This window comes from Falco naumanni, chromosome 10 (genome assembly GCF_017639655.2).
Source record: "Falco naumanni isolate bFalNau1 chromosome 10, bFalNau1.pat, whole genome shotgun sequence".
NCBI classification, from domain to species: domain Eukaryota; kingdom Metazoa; phylum Chordata; class Aves; order Falconiformes; family Falconidae; genus Falco; species Falco naumanni.
In genome coordinates, this window is record NC_054063.1 from 18,995,743 (window position 1) to 19,013,206 (window position 17,464).

Below are 17,464 nucleotides of genomic sequence, written 5' to 3' on the forward strand. Positions count from 1 at the left end.
CACCATGAGAGGCCCCAGGTCCGCTCTCCCTTCCCCACGGCATCCCCAATGCCCATGGTCTGCAGAGCCGTGCCAGCCATGCAGGCAGCGGTGCCGGGGGGGCTCCACCAGTGGGGCAGGGCCCAGGCCCTGCATGCCCAGACCTCGGGTCACCCATGCTGAGGTCCCCATGGCTCCATCTGGTCATGCCCGTGACTCGGTGGGTGAGCCAGGAGGGGTACTTGAAGAGGTCTGCCAGCTCTCCCAGTCTTCCAGCGCCCCTCTGCCACTGGGGCTGGGGGACTTGGGGACATGTCCACCCCAACCAGGGCAACCATCCCATCCCGCAGGCAGCTGCAGGAGGAGCAGGGATTGGCAACGCTTTGGTAGGATGGTGGGCACCACCCATCGCTTGGTGTCCCCAGCAGCCCTGGCTGCTCCCGGGACAGAGCTGGGCAAGCAGCTGCTGCCAAACTCGCTCTGCCAGGGCTGTGCTTTGCATGGACCCTCCTCCCTGGGAGCAGAGGGATGGCCACCTCTGTCCCCAAAGAGGAACCTCCCTGCTGCTGCTGGGGGCGGCACCAATCCAGCACAGATCCCCACGCGGGCAGGGCACCCACGACCAGGGGACAGTGTGTGGCAGAGGGCAGGGTGCTGAGTAGGCTGCGGCTGTGCCGGACCTGTGGGTGAAGAGGATCCTGGCACCACTGCCCCCTGCCCCTCTCCCCCCAGCCCTGGCACCTACTTGATGGTTTTCTTTTCACTGCGGCCTCGGCTGGAGTCTGGAGTTCCCACAGTCTCCAGGGAAGTCTTGTAACGCTTACCCTGTGGTGAGGAGAGGGAGAGAAGAGTCAGGGGGCAGCAGGGAGACCCCCACTGCACCGCAGAGCATCGCAGCAGAAGATGGGGATGGGAGCTGCCAGGGCTGCACCTCCATCATCTGAAGGGTTTGACCTGGGTTTTGCCCTTTTCCCTTACAGCCTCCTGGTCGATGGGCTCCATCCCACCAAGCTGGGCAGCAAAACTCCTGATAGCTTCATCCCTGGGCCCTCACAAAGCACCAGAGGCACAGGGGAGACACTGGCATGGCCGCCCTGGCTCTTGGGCACCATCCCCAAAAGGCTGGAAGGTAGGCAGGGGGCTCATGCCCTGCATCACCCCAAAGGCAGAGCAGCAGTCACCGCTTGCATACCCTTCCACGGCCTCACTGGGGGAGAAGCAGGTAATTTTAGGATTAATTGAACCTGAATTAATTGAGTTCACCTTCCCCACTGAAAGGGAAGAGCTGCCATATGATAATGAAGCAGGCGCTCGCTCCTAACTGGGGCTTGTAATCAGGGCACTTCACTGTGATTTCCGACGGCAGGTTCAGCATGCTGCTCCGATCCAGGGCGGACAAGAGCGTAATTAATGCCAATTAGCAAACAATTAGGAGCAGAGGCTGCTCCACACAGGTGTGGGGAGGCTGAGGTGGGATGGGAGCAGCTGCTGGAGCCGGCTGGGGTTGTGGACCAGCTCTCCCACCATGGTGGCCTTGGACCCATCAGCATCCCTTCTGCAGGAGCCAGCCCTGCACGCAGCCTGCCCATGGAACGGAGTATTTCTCCCTTCTCCTCCTCCCCAGCCTCGTCACCTCTGCATGCGGCTGTCTCCTTGGCAGTGCTGTGCCAAAGGACTCCCTGCGCCCTCAGCACAGGTGTCCTTGGGCAGCCACGGGCTTGTCCTGCCGGGAGCTGCAGGGATGCCTGATGTCCTTGCATGCCCATGAGCTAATCCTGCTGGGAGCTGCAGGGATGTTGGATCCCCTTGCATGCCCATCGGCTAATCCTGCTGGGAGCTGCAGGGATACCCAACCCCTCAGATAACTCGTGGGCCATCATGGAGGGAGTCAGCCCTGAGCCACATGCGCAGCGCTGTCCCCAGCTGGCCATGGTAAAGGGCCTGTGGGGACATGGCAGCCGCGGCTGCTGGCCCCCACTTTCCTGGCACTAGCCAGCCCAGGGCTGCCGTGCGAGCACAGCCTGGGGCCAGCCCGGCAGCCGCCCAGAGGGTTTGGCCGTGGTTCCCACTCAGCCGTTCCAGCTCCATGCGCTGTTGAGGGCCGGCCGGGACGCGCCTTTCCCTTCTGTTGTAAAATTGCAGCCTGAATGCCTTCCTGCACGATTTATACTTGTTTGTTCCCCTGCCAGCTTCATCCCTCAGCACAACCATCCCTTCTCCTCCCCAGCGCCCAGCCCTCCGCCACCTCCCGCTCCAGCCTGCCCTCTCTGGGGTGGCACCAGCCAGGCCTGGAAGCCCCTTCCCACCTACCTCCCCTCTCCACACATCATGGTGGTTCCCACCGCCCTCACGCTGCCTCGTCCCCAGCTGGACCCCTTCTTCCCTTCCCAGGGGAGAGCTGCCTTCCCACGGCTTGGGGAGAGCCACCGGCACTGCCAGGGTGGGCATCTCCTGCAGAGGAATTGCTGCCACCATCGCAGCATTTGACCCAGATTTGGATCTGATGGCAAAGGAAATGTGGCCAAGCACGTGGCCGGACCCTGATGCTGGGCTGCTCCAGGGAGAGGAGGAGGAGGAGGAAGGAGGCAGGGCAGGAAGGAGTGCTGTCCCAAGCCAAAGGCCCCCCTGCCACAGTGGGGGTCAGGGAGGGAAGCCGGGTGGCCTGGGGGGCTGGGGGCTGGCATGGGGGCACAGCAGGCGGCAGGGACGGCTCACGGTGCCTGGTGCTGCCAGGGACAGGCTGGCTGCCTTCCCACCGGGCTCTTCCAGGCAGGAGTGTGCCCAGCAGGACAGGGGCCAGATCGTTACTGCTTGTCGCAAATATATGTATATATGTATTTGGAAACTTCCCTTTATGCTGCACAAACAGTTTTGCCCAAACATTTAATTATCACATCTCCTAAAGAGCAAAATAAAAGCTGCAGCCGGCACCCACCGCAAACCACTCACAGCAACTGCCTCTGCCCACTGGCAGCCGCGCACCTCGCTATCCCGACAGCGGGCACTGCCCCCCACCCATCAGGACCCCCCGCCTCAGCCATCACCCACGGACAGAGGGTGGCCAGGACCCACATCCCAATGCACCCCAGGACCCCGGGAAGGAAGGAGGTATGCCTTGTGCCTGCTCCCAACCCCAGGCACCCCCCAGCACAGGGGCACTTACCAGTTTGCGCTGGCACCACTGGCAGATCCCGCAGAGTACGATGGTGATGCTAAGGCTGACGGTGGTGATGGCTGAGACGAGGAGGACGTCGCGGGAGGGAGCCCCTGTGGAGGAGCAGAGCAGAGCTGCCACTCAGCCAGGGGACAGGGACGGGGTCAGCCCCGCACCTGGGGGTGTCCCCGGCATGGGCATGAGTACAGCACCCTGCACGAGCACCCAGGGAGAGCTGGGCCAGAACGGGGTGGGAAAAGGTGGGGAATATGGTCCAACTAACAGGCTCCATCACTGTTGTACAACCGCCCCCAGCTCCATGGGCTCCGGGCTCCCAGGGGACTGCGTGCTGTGGCCTCCAGCCCTGGCCACGAGCACTCCCCGGGAGCCCAGGTTGGAGTCGAGCAAAGGCTTTAATCTCTGCCAGCACCCTGGGAGTGCTGGCATGTCCGGCAAAGGTCACAGCATCAGCACACACCTCCTGCCGCGGTATCGCAGCATCACGGCTGTTCTGTGTTGCTTCCCCTTCCCCTTTGCCTTCCTAATTGCCAACCCTTCCCCTTGTCCATCCCTTCCCCTTTCCTCTTTCCCTTCCTCTTTGCCTTCCTAATGCCCATCCCCATCCTTGCAACTTCATACTCTTCCCCTTCCCCATCCCATCCCCTTCCCCTTTTCCATTCTCTCCTGACAAGCCAGTCAGTTCCTTGCTGGATCTGTGCCCCTTCCATCACTGCCCTGCAGCCACCCCACCTTAGTGGTCCCCTCTGGGTCAGCCAAAACCCACATGGATTCACCCCAAAGGGCAGTGCAGGCACTTGGCAGGGGCGGGGGCTTCTGGGGAGGGGATCAGGCAGCAGGATTGTCCCCAGCCTGGCCACAGGGACAATCCTGGGGATCCCAAAAGTGGGGGTGGACCCCTCTGCTGCTCCAGCATCACCCTCCATGGACACTGGGGATGGTTACACGGCCAGGCAGGCATCTCCTACCCACCTTGCTCCTGCCCTGCACCCAGCCAGCCCTATGGGCAGGAAAACCCCCTCACCGGCCCCCAAGAGACCTGCCTGCCCCCCTCCCCCAGCCCCCACCCTGGCACTGGGTGTCCCCGGCATCCAGCAGTCCCGCCTCAGGCTCTGAGCCCATGGCCATGCTGCCAGCAAACAGGGTGGCCCTGGCACTGTGGGAGGATGAGTATGGACCCAAGGTGGCTTGAGGGGGGTCCAGCGGGACCCCCAGCCCAGCTCAGCCCTGTCTCCTGGCAGGAACCCCCAACAGTATCCCTGTCGGAACCCCACAGCCAGCTCTGCATCTGGGGATTGGGACAGGCCATCGTTCGAGCCACAGCTGGCAGTGGGAAGCGGCGAGGCCAAAGCAGTTCGCCTGGAGCTGTACTGCAATATAAATATTAAACAATAATTGTTAATAATTAATTTGCCCGCAGACCTTGTTATTGTAATGAAATTTGCCAGTGGCTCAGAGGCTGGCGTGAGTCAGAGCATCCTGGGCAGCTGGACCAGGGCGCAGGCATCCCCCCGGCATGCTGGGGGGTCCCTGGTGCCACCAGCACCCTACTCCCGCCCTGGTGTGCAGATGGGTGCAGACCTGTAGCCCCATGGTCTCCGGCAGAATAAAAAAAGAGAAGTAAATGGATGGTAGCAATAAAGGGGAATTTTATAAAAGCCCCTTAAGCAGCCATGTGGCCGGCACTGAGCCCCTGCCAGAGCGGGATGTAGGGGGCAGGAAGGTGATGAAGTTATCCGGGGGTCTTCAGGGGACAGGGCTGGGGGTGTCCTGGCTCCTGGGCTGTGGCCAGCGCCCCGGCAGCAGCACAGGCAGCTGGCACACGTGCTCCCTCCATCCAAACCCAGCGAGGGGGGCTCCTCCACTGCTCCTCGGTCACGAGAAGCCTGTGTATAAAACTTGCTTAGCAACTGTTGCCTAGTAGGGAATTTGGGACCAGCCCTTAATTTCAAACATTTATAAACCCCAGCTAGATAAGCTGCTGGGGGGATATAAAGCAGCTGTGCCGGTGGGGAGGGCTGGGGCAGCCCCCCTTGGGATGTTCGGCACACAGGGTAACTGGGCAGGCTGGTGAGGCTAGGAATGGGGGTGAGCCCTCCTCTGCCCCCCCACAAGCACTGGTTCCCCCCATGGTGCTCCCCACAGCCCCGTGCCTGGGGACACTGCGACACGCCAAAAGCAGGGTGCCCTGCCTGGCTGCCGTGCATGCTAACGAGCAGCGGTGAGTGACCCCCACCGCAATCCCTCCAGGCTTAGCCTGGAGCTTCAAGAGGTGCTTTGGTCCTTGCAGGTCAAGTTCCTTCCCAGTGTACTATGGTGAGAGGGAAATCAAAGGGGAGAAGGTGAGGGGAAGGGGCGCACGCTGCCTGCAGAGGTGCTGCCACGGCACAAATGAGGGATTAACCCAGCTCAGGAAGGAGCAATCCAGCGCGGTGTCTGGGCCCTGCCACCGAAGGGGTTGAAGAGGGACATTGGTGCATGCCAGCTCCCATGTGCTGTACCTGCCCCCAGCCAAATTCCCGTGCCAAGCTGCCACCACAGCACCAAACCTGGCATCACCCGGTGGAGCTGCTGGTCACACCGGGGGTGACCAGGGAGGCTCCCGGTGGGTTCCGTGCTGTGATGCTGGGGGCTTACGGATGGCATGGCTCATAGTCCCCGGCGGCCTCCAGGCTCAGCCACATGGGTCCCTGTGCACAGGCTCGTGCCAACCCTCCCCGGCGGGGACACATGTCCCTCAGCCCGTGCTGGCCATGTCCCCAGGGCTCGGGGAGAGATGCTGGCCCCCAGGGTGCTGCTGCCCTCAGCACAATTTGAATGACTCGTTTTCCGGGCAATTAGCACTAGTTAATTAGAGAAGCTGAGTGGATCAGAGCTCCTGGCTTGTCCCCAGCCCTGAGTCCCTGCCCTGGGGCATTGCATGAGGTCCCCAGGCCAGCAGCACCAGCTCTGTGGTTGGGATGCTTGGCGTGAGGATGCTGTGGGGCAGGTGGCCCTGGACAAAGGGTACAGAGGGGTTGGGGGGACACATGGTTGGGAGTTGTGTGACCATGGTATGCATGGGGACACAGCCCTGAGAACGGGTGAAAAACACGGCGCTTGTTTACCACTGTCTCTGCCTCCTCCTTCCCCACTGCTCACATAAATCGCTGCTCTGCTGGCGTGGATACAGCCAAGAGCATGTGAGATGGTGGTGCTGGGACCTCAGCCCCACACTCTGGGGGGGTCCACACCCCTGCCCTGGAGTCCCTGCAGCCACATGCCCCCCCCTTAAATCACCCCTGCCCTTCGCTGGTCCTGCCTCATCCCAAGAGCACAGCAAGGGGCTGCTCCGTGAGCTGGAGACCCCTCATCCGCCCTTGGAGAACGTTAAGGGGTTGAAGCGCTGTGAGGGCACCAGGGCTTGGGGCTCCCCAGCCCCTCGCGCCTGCCGGCAGAGCAGGGGATGGCTGCGGAGGCTGGGAAGGGAGGCGGCGCGGCCCTGCAGCTCTTTCATCAGTATTCAATGTCACTTGATGGGATATAATTCCACTTTTACAGCCGGTTATTGATGAGGGGATTACCTGCCTCGTTAGCGCCGCAGCTCTTCAGCGTGGGATTTGTGTGGCACCACGTGAGCAGCAGCCGGCTGCGCTGGGGGAGAGGATCCCCACACCGGGGAAAAGGGTCCCCCCATGCAGGGAGAGGGTCCCCGTGGCAAACCCCCTCCCACAAACCTGCACCTTGGCATGGAGGACCCTCACGGGTGGCCAAGCAGGGCTCCCTCCGGTACCCATTGGAGCCCCCTGTGCCCACGGCCCCCCCGGGGTGCTGGGGAGCTGGGGCTGGCAGGGGCAGTGGCAGCGTGCCGCCATGTGCTCATCTTCCCTAAGCCACCGCTCCTGCAGGCGCAGGATTAGCTGCCTCTGGAGTGCGAGCGAGCTCCGGCCTTTGTGGCTGTGGAGGAAACACTTCAAAACCCGACCCGAGCACAAGCAAGAGGCGCAGAAATCCAAGAGGGATTATGCTTCCCTAAGCAGTGTGTAAGCCGCAGATCCTGTAAGATCGGCCCGGCGGAGACAAGGCGCTCACGGCAAGAACTGCTGATGCCAACGGATTCAACATGCAGCTGAGCGCTGGCACCGGCAACGTGCAGGGAGGCAGCCCCACGCCGGGGTGGCGGTGGGTGTTGGTGCTGCGGCAGAGCCAGGCACCCCTGCGCAAGCAGCCCAACCTGAGGACACCCCGAAGTGCCTGAGCCTGCTCCCATCTCCTCCCTGGCCTTGGCCCTTGTCTTGTCGGCGTTGTGCACTTCGACGGCCCTGTGCATCTCAGTGGCTTTGTGCACCTCGGTGGCTTTGCACATCTCGGTGGCCCTGTGCACGCTCAGCTCTCCATGACAGACATCGCTTGACCCTCACACTCAAGGCAGCTACACGTCTTTCCCCCGCCGATCACCTTCGCTGGTAGCAGAGATGCCCTGTCTCCCTGTGCCTGTCCTGGCACTCAGACTGGACTGACAGCTTCCCCATCATCTCCAAATCCCCACCACTGACCTGCACCAAAGCCCTCAGCCCAGGAGCAGCACCACCCGTCCTGGCACACAGCAGCGCTGGGAGGGCAAAGCACCTGCAAGGGGCACCCAGGTGAGGGTGTAAGCTCCTGGCCGCTTTCCGAAGCAAAAGGCTCCTGCACAGCACAGCACAGCGTCAGGCTGGAAATCTCTTTCATGGAATGGCAAGTGCCCAAGGGCTTTGGATGAGCAGTGGGCACAAACCAACAGCATCTGCTGGCACTGGGGCTGGTGCTGACCTCTCCACAGGTGCCTCGGTGAGGACAGCCCTGGTCAGGCTCTCAGGGCCATATTTTTGGGTGCAGAGCCTGCAGTGCCCAGTTTCAGGTGGGCACAGCATCTCCCTGCAGCTGCTTGGTATTCCAGCCCCATCTCCCCTCGCCTCCTCCCACCTGCCCTGGCCCAGCAGTGAGACCCATCGATGCAAAGTACCCTGGGGAAGAAATCAAAGCTGTGTGGAGCCCCCCCCAGCCCCAGCCACCCGCTGTGCTCTCTGGAAGTGACGATCAAAGCCTCTCCCCACAGCCAGCACACCACAGCTCCACGCAGAGAAACTTCTCCGTGTGCCAAGCCGCCTGCCACCACCGAGCGGGTGCCCGGTGTGCCAGCCCGCGGCGCTGGCTGCCTCGCCAGACCGGCAGCGGAAACACGTGCGTGCCCAGGGAGGGGGGAGCGGGAGAAGGTGCCAAGCAAGCAGCGCATCCCCACCACCACATTTTGCTGTGAGCCACCGCAAGCCGCCGAGCCAGGTGGGATGTGACGCTGAGCCCAAATGGGGATGATGGGACTGGGAAGGGGATGGGGCAAGGCTGCAGAGTGGGGGATAAGAGGGGGTCTGATCCTGCCCCATGTGGCATGAGAGCATCCCCTCGTGCCACAGAAGGGCCGTGTCGTGGCGGAGGGCGGCTGGGCGGGGAGCGAGGCGGTCACATTGCCACGCCGGGGCTTCCCAGATGCTGTTTGCCTGGCGCCAGGCCATTAATTCCTCCTCTTCTCATCCTCCCACTCATTTGCTAGATATTTCCCAAACCTCTTATTTTTAGGTTGCAGCTGAAAAGCTGTGAATTTGCAGCTTTCACTCCTGTGCAGGATCCCGGGTGCAATGCGGGTGGGAGCAGGGCAGGACCACGGCGGGGCTGCCCAGTGGGCAGAGCAGGCAGGCAAAGCCCATGTCATCAGCACAGGTGGAGGGAGAGGGGCTTGGCACAGAGGGGCTGCCGGGATGCAAAACCTCTGAGCAGGAACGAGGCCCTGCTGTCATCCCTGGAAACAACCCGATGGGGATTTTGGGGCTGCTTTGAGCCAGGCTTGGCATGCCATGGGGCAGAACCAGGTGGCCGCAGAGCTGGCAAGCTAGAGGGCTGAGATGGCTGGGTCCAGCGGCGCCACTTGCTCAGGGGCTGCTGGGGGCTACAAGCTGCTCAGCAGGGGACATTGGGAGCTTCATGGCTGTCCCGCTGCCCCGGCAGGGTCCTGGCCAGTGTCCCATCGTCAGACAAGCCTCAGGGGAGAGGACCAGTGCAGCACCACAGCTCAGCACCCCAGGCATGCCCAGGGTGAGAGGGAAGGGAACAGGCGTCTGTTCTCCATCTGTGCATCTGTCTGTCTATCTGTGCGTCCCCCTCTCCAACACATCCATCAATCTCTCCATCCATCCATCCCTCATACACATCTGCTTCTCCATCCAGCCATCTGTCCATCCCCCGGAGCTGTCAATCTGTCTGTCTCTGCCTCCTCCATGCTGAGCTGCCTGCCCTGGGGGCTTTGCCTCCGGACTGCCACAGACCCCCAGGACTGCCACCGACCCCCAGCGTGGCGCTGCCTCCTCTGCCAGCGACCCCACGGGATGGGCCAGCTGGTGCCAGGCACAGTGAATTGCTCCCCGTGTGGGCACCTCTCCCCCAGCACCCATGTGCCTGGTGCTGCAGTGATGCCAAGGCATCCAGGCCCAGCAGAAGCACTGCACTGTCCCTGCCACATGGGCTCTGCAGGAGGGGGACACCCTCCTCAAACACCACACGGCTCCTTCAGGGTGCAGCTGGACATCCCCTGTCCCACCCTACCACCATGCATGGATGTGTCCCTCGGGCCCTGGCACCATGGTGATGGGCAGAGCAAGAAATTCATGTGATAGAAGGTGGGACGGGTCCCTCATGCACCCAGGTTTCATTTCATACCACCTTCACGGAGCAAGTCCCTGCTCCTGGTGTGGATATGGCACTGGGGTTGTGCCTCAGCCACACAGCCCTACCCAAGGCCAGCGGGCACCGCAGCAGTTGGTGCACCAGCGTGGCAGGGCTCACCCTCCCACCATGGGCCATAGCCATCCGGACGGGTTCAGCCCATGATTCCCCACGGAGAGGTGAGTCAGAGCTCCTGACACCCCGTGGCACCTGCCTCTGAATCAGCCGGGTCACAGGGAGAGGATGCTGAGGGCACCCATCGCCTTGCCAAGCCCCCCGCTGGGCAGCCCTGCCTGCCGGCACCCCCCTGCCTGCGCCCCCCCAGGCGCGCTGCAGCCGTGCCTCTGCCCTGCTCCGGTATGTGGCCGGCGTGCGGCTTCATGCACCACATGTTCACATGCTGCTCAGCGACGCCACAAGGCCCTGGGCAACGCATGCACATCACCACCACCAGCCCCGTGGCACAGCACACCCCGCTGCACCCTCGGGCGAGGCCCCAGCGCCAGCTGGGACTGCCACCCATACCCCCTCCGGGCTGTTGCAAGCAGAAGCTCGCAGTGGAGGGAGAATTTGGCAAGTGAAGGCGCTCCTTCCCCCGGTGCGGGGCTATTTTTGGCTAAGGATTTCCGGAGAGGCGTGTGGTTTCTCTGCCTAGTGGTCCCCACTGCATCTCTCCTCCTGAGGAGCACCCAGACCCCCTAAGGACTTTCTGCCCCCACATCTGAGTCCCATGGGGTTTTCACCCATCGCCCTCCCCATTTCAAACCCTGCTCCTGACAGCCTCGTGATGCCCCTCATCCCCCAGCGAGGCTGGCTTCTGCGCAGCCCCTGCTCCAGGTCATCTCTGCCCCAAAACATGAGCCCCGCAGTCCTGGTCATGCCTGTGCCCTGTAGCCCCCGGGCATCACCCCCCACCCCAGAGGCAGCCCCAGCCCCACATGACCCGAGCACAGAAATCTCTCCTGGCAGTGGCAGCAGGCACGGAGGAGCAGGATGGGCTCTCATGCCGAGCTGCACTGCCAGCTCTTCTGCCGCCGCACCGCCGCCACCACTTAGCCTCTCGCCCCAGGGCCCTCCATCATTCCCAGGCACTTCTGGTGACAGCGGGAGAGAGGGAGGCAGAAAGCCAGAGGCTCCTGGGGGACAGGAGCGAGCAGGCTCCATGCAGCCATGCCCAGCCCCATGAGCCCCAGCTTACTTCCCCAGCTCCCTGTCCCCCCAGCAAGGCAGCATCCCCCAGCCACTGCCTCCCAGGACCCCCGCTGCTGCTGAACTTTGTGGCCAGGAAGGCCACCATGGGGACAGGAGCCCCACAGACAGCTCAGTGCTGGGGGGATGCTCAGGATCAGCCACAACCCCCAAACCAAGGGGCTGGCAGAGCTGGAGGAGGAAGAGGAGGGCCGGAGGAGCACACACGGGAAGATGGAGAAACGCAGCTGGTAGGGGAGGAGAGAGGAGGCAGAGGAGAGGAATAAAGGGCAGAGGAAGGCCCCAGGTGGAGGACTGGGACACAGAGCTGTGGCCAAGAGCCCAGGGCAAGTGGGGGTGATGGAAACTCTTCTGCAGACCTTGGTCCCTGGACTGCATCCTCCAGTGACACACACACTGAGACCCTGGGGGAGTAGGGATGGCCACCCACAGGGGAGCAGGGATGGTCACCCATCTCCCCCCACCCTGCAGCCACCAGTGTCCCACAGACCCAGCTGGAGGGGAAGGGCTGTGCACACCTCATATCAGGGGTGCCCAGAGCCCCCCAAAGTGCCGCCTCAGGACTGTCCCCATAGTGTCCCCCACTCAAAAGGGCAGGGAGACGCGCTGCTGTGCTGTGCCATCCCTCCACCACTGCCCCGGCTTCATCTCCGTCAGCGCGATCGGTCGCTTCCCTGTCAAACCTCATTAACTCCCCCCAAGGTGACCCTCTCCCTCCTGCAGCAGGGCTGCCAGCAGAGCTGCCCGGGGACACCAGGAGGGGATGGGGTCCTCGCAGGACACCCCCAGCTCGCAGTCGGGCGCAGAGCACCCCTGCACCACCACCGGGCTGGCACCCACAGCGGCTCAGGACCTGTTGCTTGGCACAGCCTGACCCACCACCCCCTGAGCCCACACATGCACCCCAGTCCCCCCAGATGCATCCCGGGGAGCCTGGCCCCCCGCTCGACCCTCGTTCGACGCTTTCGCTGCCGCTCTGCTTTTGCACACAGTCCCTGCGCGCCGGCCACGCTGGTGGCTCTTCGAAAGCCCTTCCCCTGCTGAATCCATCTATAATAGATATTGTAGCTGAGCCCCCAGGGGCCGGGGGGTGGCAGCGATATTATCTGCATCTGTCTTCATTCCCCGCTCCCCCGCCCTTCCCCAGCAGGCTGAAAAGCCGCGAGATCAGGCGGTGGAAAGCCGCCTCCAGCTCCTCTCCTGCTCCTTGGTGTGGCCGGGGGCGGGGGGTGTGTGTGCGGTGGGGGGGGGGGGAATCAGGCAGACCTCCCAGCCAGACCCCCTGCCTGGCTGTTGCCCCCAGTCCTCATCCTTGTTGTCCCCTAGTCGTGCAAGGGCCCTGGGACATGCGTCTCACACGTCTGCGTGTGTGTCCCCCCGGGCACAGGGAGGCTGAATGGGTCGAAGGTGGTGGGGAGAGAGCAAGAGCAGGCAGGACCCTGGGGAGTGAGCGGTGAGACCCTGGAAGGGTCATCACCTGCATGGATACCCCAGTGCCACCGAGGATGGGGTGGAGCTGCTGGCGGGGGGGGGGACGACGACACAGGGGGACACAACATGAGCACTGGGGGACAAAGGGACAGGGTGAGGCCGTGGGAGATGATGCTCCGAGGTGCAGGCAGGACCATCCCCTGGGCTTGAGCCTGCTCCCAGCACAGCAAAGGGGCTGGGGGCTGGCGGGGAGGTGAACCCCAGCCCTGAGCAGGATGAGGGGGCTGGGGGGGCAATGGAGCTGCCAGCGCTGTGCCTGCGCCGTGCGGGACGCATGGCTGCAGCAGGTGCCTGGCTCCCAGCGAGGCCGGCCAGCCTGCACGCTGCCAGCCCTCTGCTCTTTGTCTGCCTTCCCCGGCTGTCGTGCTTTCCCCCATCCTCCCAGCTGCTCCCCGCGCACCCCAGCCCCCTGCCTGGCCCCTGCCTCACTCCTCAGGGTATTTCAGCTGATTTTGAATCGGGTTCTCAGCTTTTGTCCCAGCCCTGGGAACCTGCTCCCGCAGCCCCCGGTGCTCGCCGCGCCAGCACGCAGAGCTCTCCATCGCCCGCCCCGAGACAGCGCTGGGGGAAAACAGGCAGCTGCCTGGTTATTGATTCACCACCTCCGGCGAGTCCGCCGCGGCGCAGCTCTGCTCGGCATGCTCCGGCTGGCCAGCAGGAATGCAGCCTGGGAGCATGGGGATGTGGGGCAGGGGGGTCCAGCCCCCCCCCCCCAGCACCTGCTTGATGCACTCAGAATATGAAGCTGTTGAGGTGCAACTGCCTCCTCGGAGAGGGGACAGCTGGCGGGGACAAGGATGGAGCAGGGGGGTCTTGCATTGCAGCAGGGAGGAGGGAGCTGCCCAGTGCATGTGGGTGGTGTGGGGGACATCATCGCTGTGGCACAGAGGGCACCTTTGTCTTCAGACCCAATCTCTGCTTCGCACTCAGCCACAGCTCTCCTGACACATCACGGGACATGGGTAGCACAGGCAATGGCCCTGCTGGCAGCACAGTCCCCCATGGCCCCCCAGCAAAGCCACCCAGCTGGAGGGAGTTGCTTTGGGAAGCGCCTCGGCTCGGTCCCAGTTTCAAACACCTCTTGCCATCCAAGACCAGACTCCCTCGGGCATCTCCCACCCCAGAACCAGACCTCCCACTCCCAGCATCACCTCGGAGCTCTGCCTTGCCCCCCAAAGCCCCCTTTCCCTGGGCTGCAAAGCATGGCACAGATGGTAGCAAAGTTTCCCAAATTTCCCCACATGGCATCCTCTCCCTCCATGAAACGCGGCCAGTGCTGGGGGCCGCAGTCACTGTCCCCCGCACAGTGACACAGAGCAGCCTCCAGCCGAAGAAGCTGGGCAGGGATTTGCAGGGGCACAGGCATCGCCTCACCCAGGGATGCGGTGTGGCAAATGCCTGGCTCTGGCCAAAGCCAGCAGGGCTGTGAGCCACTAGTGCCCTCCCAGCCTCCATCGGTGGGGCACAGATCCGGTGCCTGCATGGCACCACGGCTGAGCAGCGGCATGGGAAGAAAAGCAGGGGCAGGGGGAAGCAGTGAATGAAGCAGACCGCGTCCCGGCACCAGCTGAGAGCTGCCAGCCGGGTGTAAAAAGCCCCGGCCTCACCACAGCACCCTCCAGCCCCAGGCACCACAGCACAGCCGCGGCCAGTGACGTGGGAAAACTTGCACGTGATGGGAGACCCAGCAGCCGGGGACCATGGGGCTTGTGGAGCGGGGAGAGGGGGTCTGCCCCCCCAAACCCCAGGAGCTCAGGCTCTGCTTTGTAACCAGCCGCAACACAGCCAGCCGTCGGTGGGCCACCGAACACCAAGGGGGACGTCGGGCAGGGGCAAGGCACAGGGGGGCAACCTGGCGGCAGATGTAAAGTTTAGAGGGGAAATAACACAGGTGCCAATCTCGGGCAGCGGGAGGGAAGGGCAGCTCTGCCACGCTGCTGGCGGGGACAGGCTGGCGTCCCTGCTCTGCCACTGACCCACCAGGTGACCTTGGGCCAAGCAGCCGGCGGTGCCGTGCTGTGCTCCCCTGCCCACTGGGCATCCTTGAGGGGTTGTGGGGATGGGGCGGCACGGGACCAAGCTGCTCCCGGAGTGCTCAGCCTCTGGGCAAGTGGAAGCTTCCCCTCGAAGGCAGCTTGTCTGGAGCTGCCAACTGCCGGGCAGCACTGAGGCTGTCACCTGCCGTGGGTGACAGCGTGTGGCGGTCCCCAGCGCTGCCCCAACCTGCCGGCTCCCGCAGGCCTGGCTGTGGCAAGCGCCTGCGGCTCACCCCAGCGATACCAGCAGCCGCGCCGGTGCTCCCCCGCGTCCCCGCCGGCACGTCCCCACGCCACCGCAGGACACGCCGTCCTTCTGCCCGCCGGCGGCTGCTCCCCGGGCCCCGGGACACCGCAGGTGAGGGCTGCCAGGCCCCGCTGAGCCGCACCGCACCGCCAGCATCCCTTCCTCGCTGCACCGGCTGCCACCAGTTCGGCAGCCCTCACCGGGTGGCTGCGCGCCCCAAAGCTCCCCGACAGCGTCCCAGATTTCTCGGTACGGGGCCGACTGCTGCCTCCGGAGCATGAGCTCAGCAAAACCGTACCGCTGAAAAGCCCCTTCCCCACTCGCCCACCCCAGCAGGCGGAGGCGCAGCAGGACGGGGCTGGGGACCGGGGCTGGGGACCCCCAGAAGGATGGAGGGGACCGGTGATGAGGAGTGGGGTGACGCGCTGCCCGCTGGATGCTCGTCCAGGTGCCGGCACCCAGTGGGGCTGGGGGCTCAGCCCGGGGGCTCGCCACGGTGCTCCCCCGGGAAAGGGGTGCTGGCCGCGCGGGCTGGGGTGTCCCCGGGCGGGGGCTTTCCCCGAGGGTGGGGGGCAACGAGCGGGGCCACCGGGGCTCCAGCAGCTCTGCAGGGCGGTGACTCATTTGAAAGCGGCGGCGGTGACTTTGTCCCCAAACTACCGTAACTCCCGACCGGCCGCTCCGGCAGCGCCGCAGCCGGGAAGGTGTGTGTGTTGGGGGGGGGGGCGCAGCCTGTGAGCGGCCCCCGTGGCCCGGCGGGGGGCGGCACGGACCGGTCCCGGCGCCGGGGCCGGGCAGGGGGCGGGGGCGGCGGCGAGCCCCGGTGTGCGTGTCCCGGTGCCCGGCGGTGCGCACGGCGGGGCTCACCTGCGCTGGCAGCCTCCGGGTGCAGGTACATGGTGGCGGGCGGCGGGGCGCGGCGGGGCGGCGGGGCGGCGGCAGCCCGGGGCGGCGGGCCCGCGGCTCATCAGACGGCGGCGGGCGGCGGCGGGGCGGGCGCGGGGGCCGCGGACGGCGGCGGGGCGGCGGGGGCCCGCATGCGGCGGCGGGGGCCGGCAGCCCCGCGGAGCCCGTGCTGCCCGCCCGCTGCCTGCCTGCCTGCCGCGGGGTGCGCGCCTCGCTGCGTGTGCGGGTGCGTGTGCGAGTGTGTGTGTGCGCCCCGATCGCGCATCCACTTGCTGCTCGCTGCTGGCGGGAGAGGAAACTGCAGCCGCCGGGGAGGTGGGGGAGGGAGGGGGGCGTCGGTGCTGCGCACGGAGCGGGGGGGCACGGCCCCGGCACGGCCCCTGGGGCTGGGGACACGCGCGGGCAGCGGCGCGGTGACACCCGTGGGACACGCGTGCCCCCCCCCCCCCCGCTGCGTTGACGGGACGGGGACGCGCGGGGTGTGCCCCACGCGGTGCCACACCCGCAGTCCCGCACAGGCGCACAGGCGGTGCCGCACACGCACCCCGCTACCACAGATGGGTGCCACACGCGGGGGACCACATGCGCGCACCCACGCACCGGGGCCGCGCACACGGGCGGCGCTGACGGCGGGGCCTCGTGCGGGAGCACGCGGGCTGACACACGCACAGGGGGGGCACGGGGGGGGCCGCACGCGCGGGGGCGCGCACACGCACAGTACCATCCCATGGGAAGCCCGAGCGCACCCCGGGCGCTGCGCACCCGCAGGGGCAGCACCCCCGGGTAGCCCCCCTTCCCGCCCGCCCTGCCACGCACGCCCCTCGCCACCCCCGCAGCTTTCCCGCTGTCCCGCTCCGCCGTGCTCCAGGCCGGGTTTTCCCGGTGCCGGGGCGCGGCGGCCGCTGCCGGGGCACTGCGGGCACGGCGGGCGCTGCGGGCGGCGGAAAACCCGGCGCGGAATCCTGGAGCGGGTGCGAGGCGTGCGCTCGCGCCCGTAGTCTCCCTTCCAGCACGCAAAGGCAATTTGTGCCCCGGCGTTAATTGCCTGTGTAACGTTTCCTACAGAGATGCAGGCCGAGAGCAAACAAACGGGAGAACTGCTGTGCGGAGCGCCCAGGGGTGCACAAACAGCAGGGCCTGCCAGGCACCTCCAGCTCCTGCCGCGTCCCCGCCGTGCTGGCCTGGGAGTCCCCGGGGTGGGAGGGAGCGGGGTCAAGGAGAACCCCCTGCTTGGTGGGGGAGGTGCCCCCAGATGGAGGCAATGGGGCACAGGAGGGTAACAGCAGGTGGGGGCTTTGCTCCCAGGATTGGAGGCTGTGCCCGCTTCCCCCTTCTGCTGGGGCGAGGGGGTCAGAGAGCCACCCCAGTACGGGCTGATGGGGCTGGGACACTCACCTGGATGGTCCAAGGCTTGTGGGAGCCCCGAGGGGCAAAGCCCGACCTGGCCTTGCAAGGTGGAGGGGATCAGGTGGAATCTCTCTGGAGGCAGACTGGACTGGGAAGAGCTGGAAAACCACCGTGAGGGTTCAGAAGCTCTTGGGACTAAACCTCGACTTTCCTTGCCCTCAGGCTTGGTTTTGAGTAGGGAATGAGGCAGGAAATATCTTTTTATAATAATGTCTAAAGCAAAAGAGCCTGCAGAGGAAACCCTGAACCGGCAGGGACTGGATTTAGGGTTGGGACTGAGCT

At 64.9% G+C, this 17,464-nt stretch overlaps 1 protein-coding gene across 4 annotated transcripts in view; it reads right to left on the minus strand.

Moving 5' to 3' along the window:
• The window catches only part of SYT7 (synaptotagmin 7), a 31,169-nt gene extending 15,343 nt beyond the window's left edge, over nucleotides 1-15,826 (minus strand). For all 4 annotated transcript variants that reach the window (XM_040609614.1, XM_040609612.1, XM_040609613.1 and 1 more), the window contains exons 1-3: nucleotides 15,737-15,826; nucleotides 3,143-3,246; nucleotides 725-804 (exon numbers count right to left, since the gene is read on the minus strand). In XM_040609614.1, the coding sequence (XP_040465548.1) occupies nucleotides 725-804; nucleotides 3,143-3,246; nucleotides 15,737-15,767 (215 nt within the window). In that variant the 5' untranslated portion in view covers nucleotides 15,768-15,826. The remainder of the gene's footprint in view (nucleotides 1-724; nucleotides 805-3,142; nucleotides 3,247-15,736) is intronic.
• Between the last annotated feature and the right edge of the window lie 1,638 nt (nucleotides 15,827-17,464).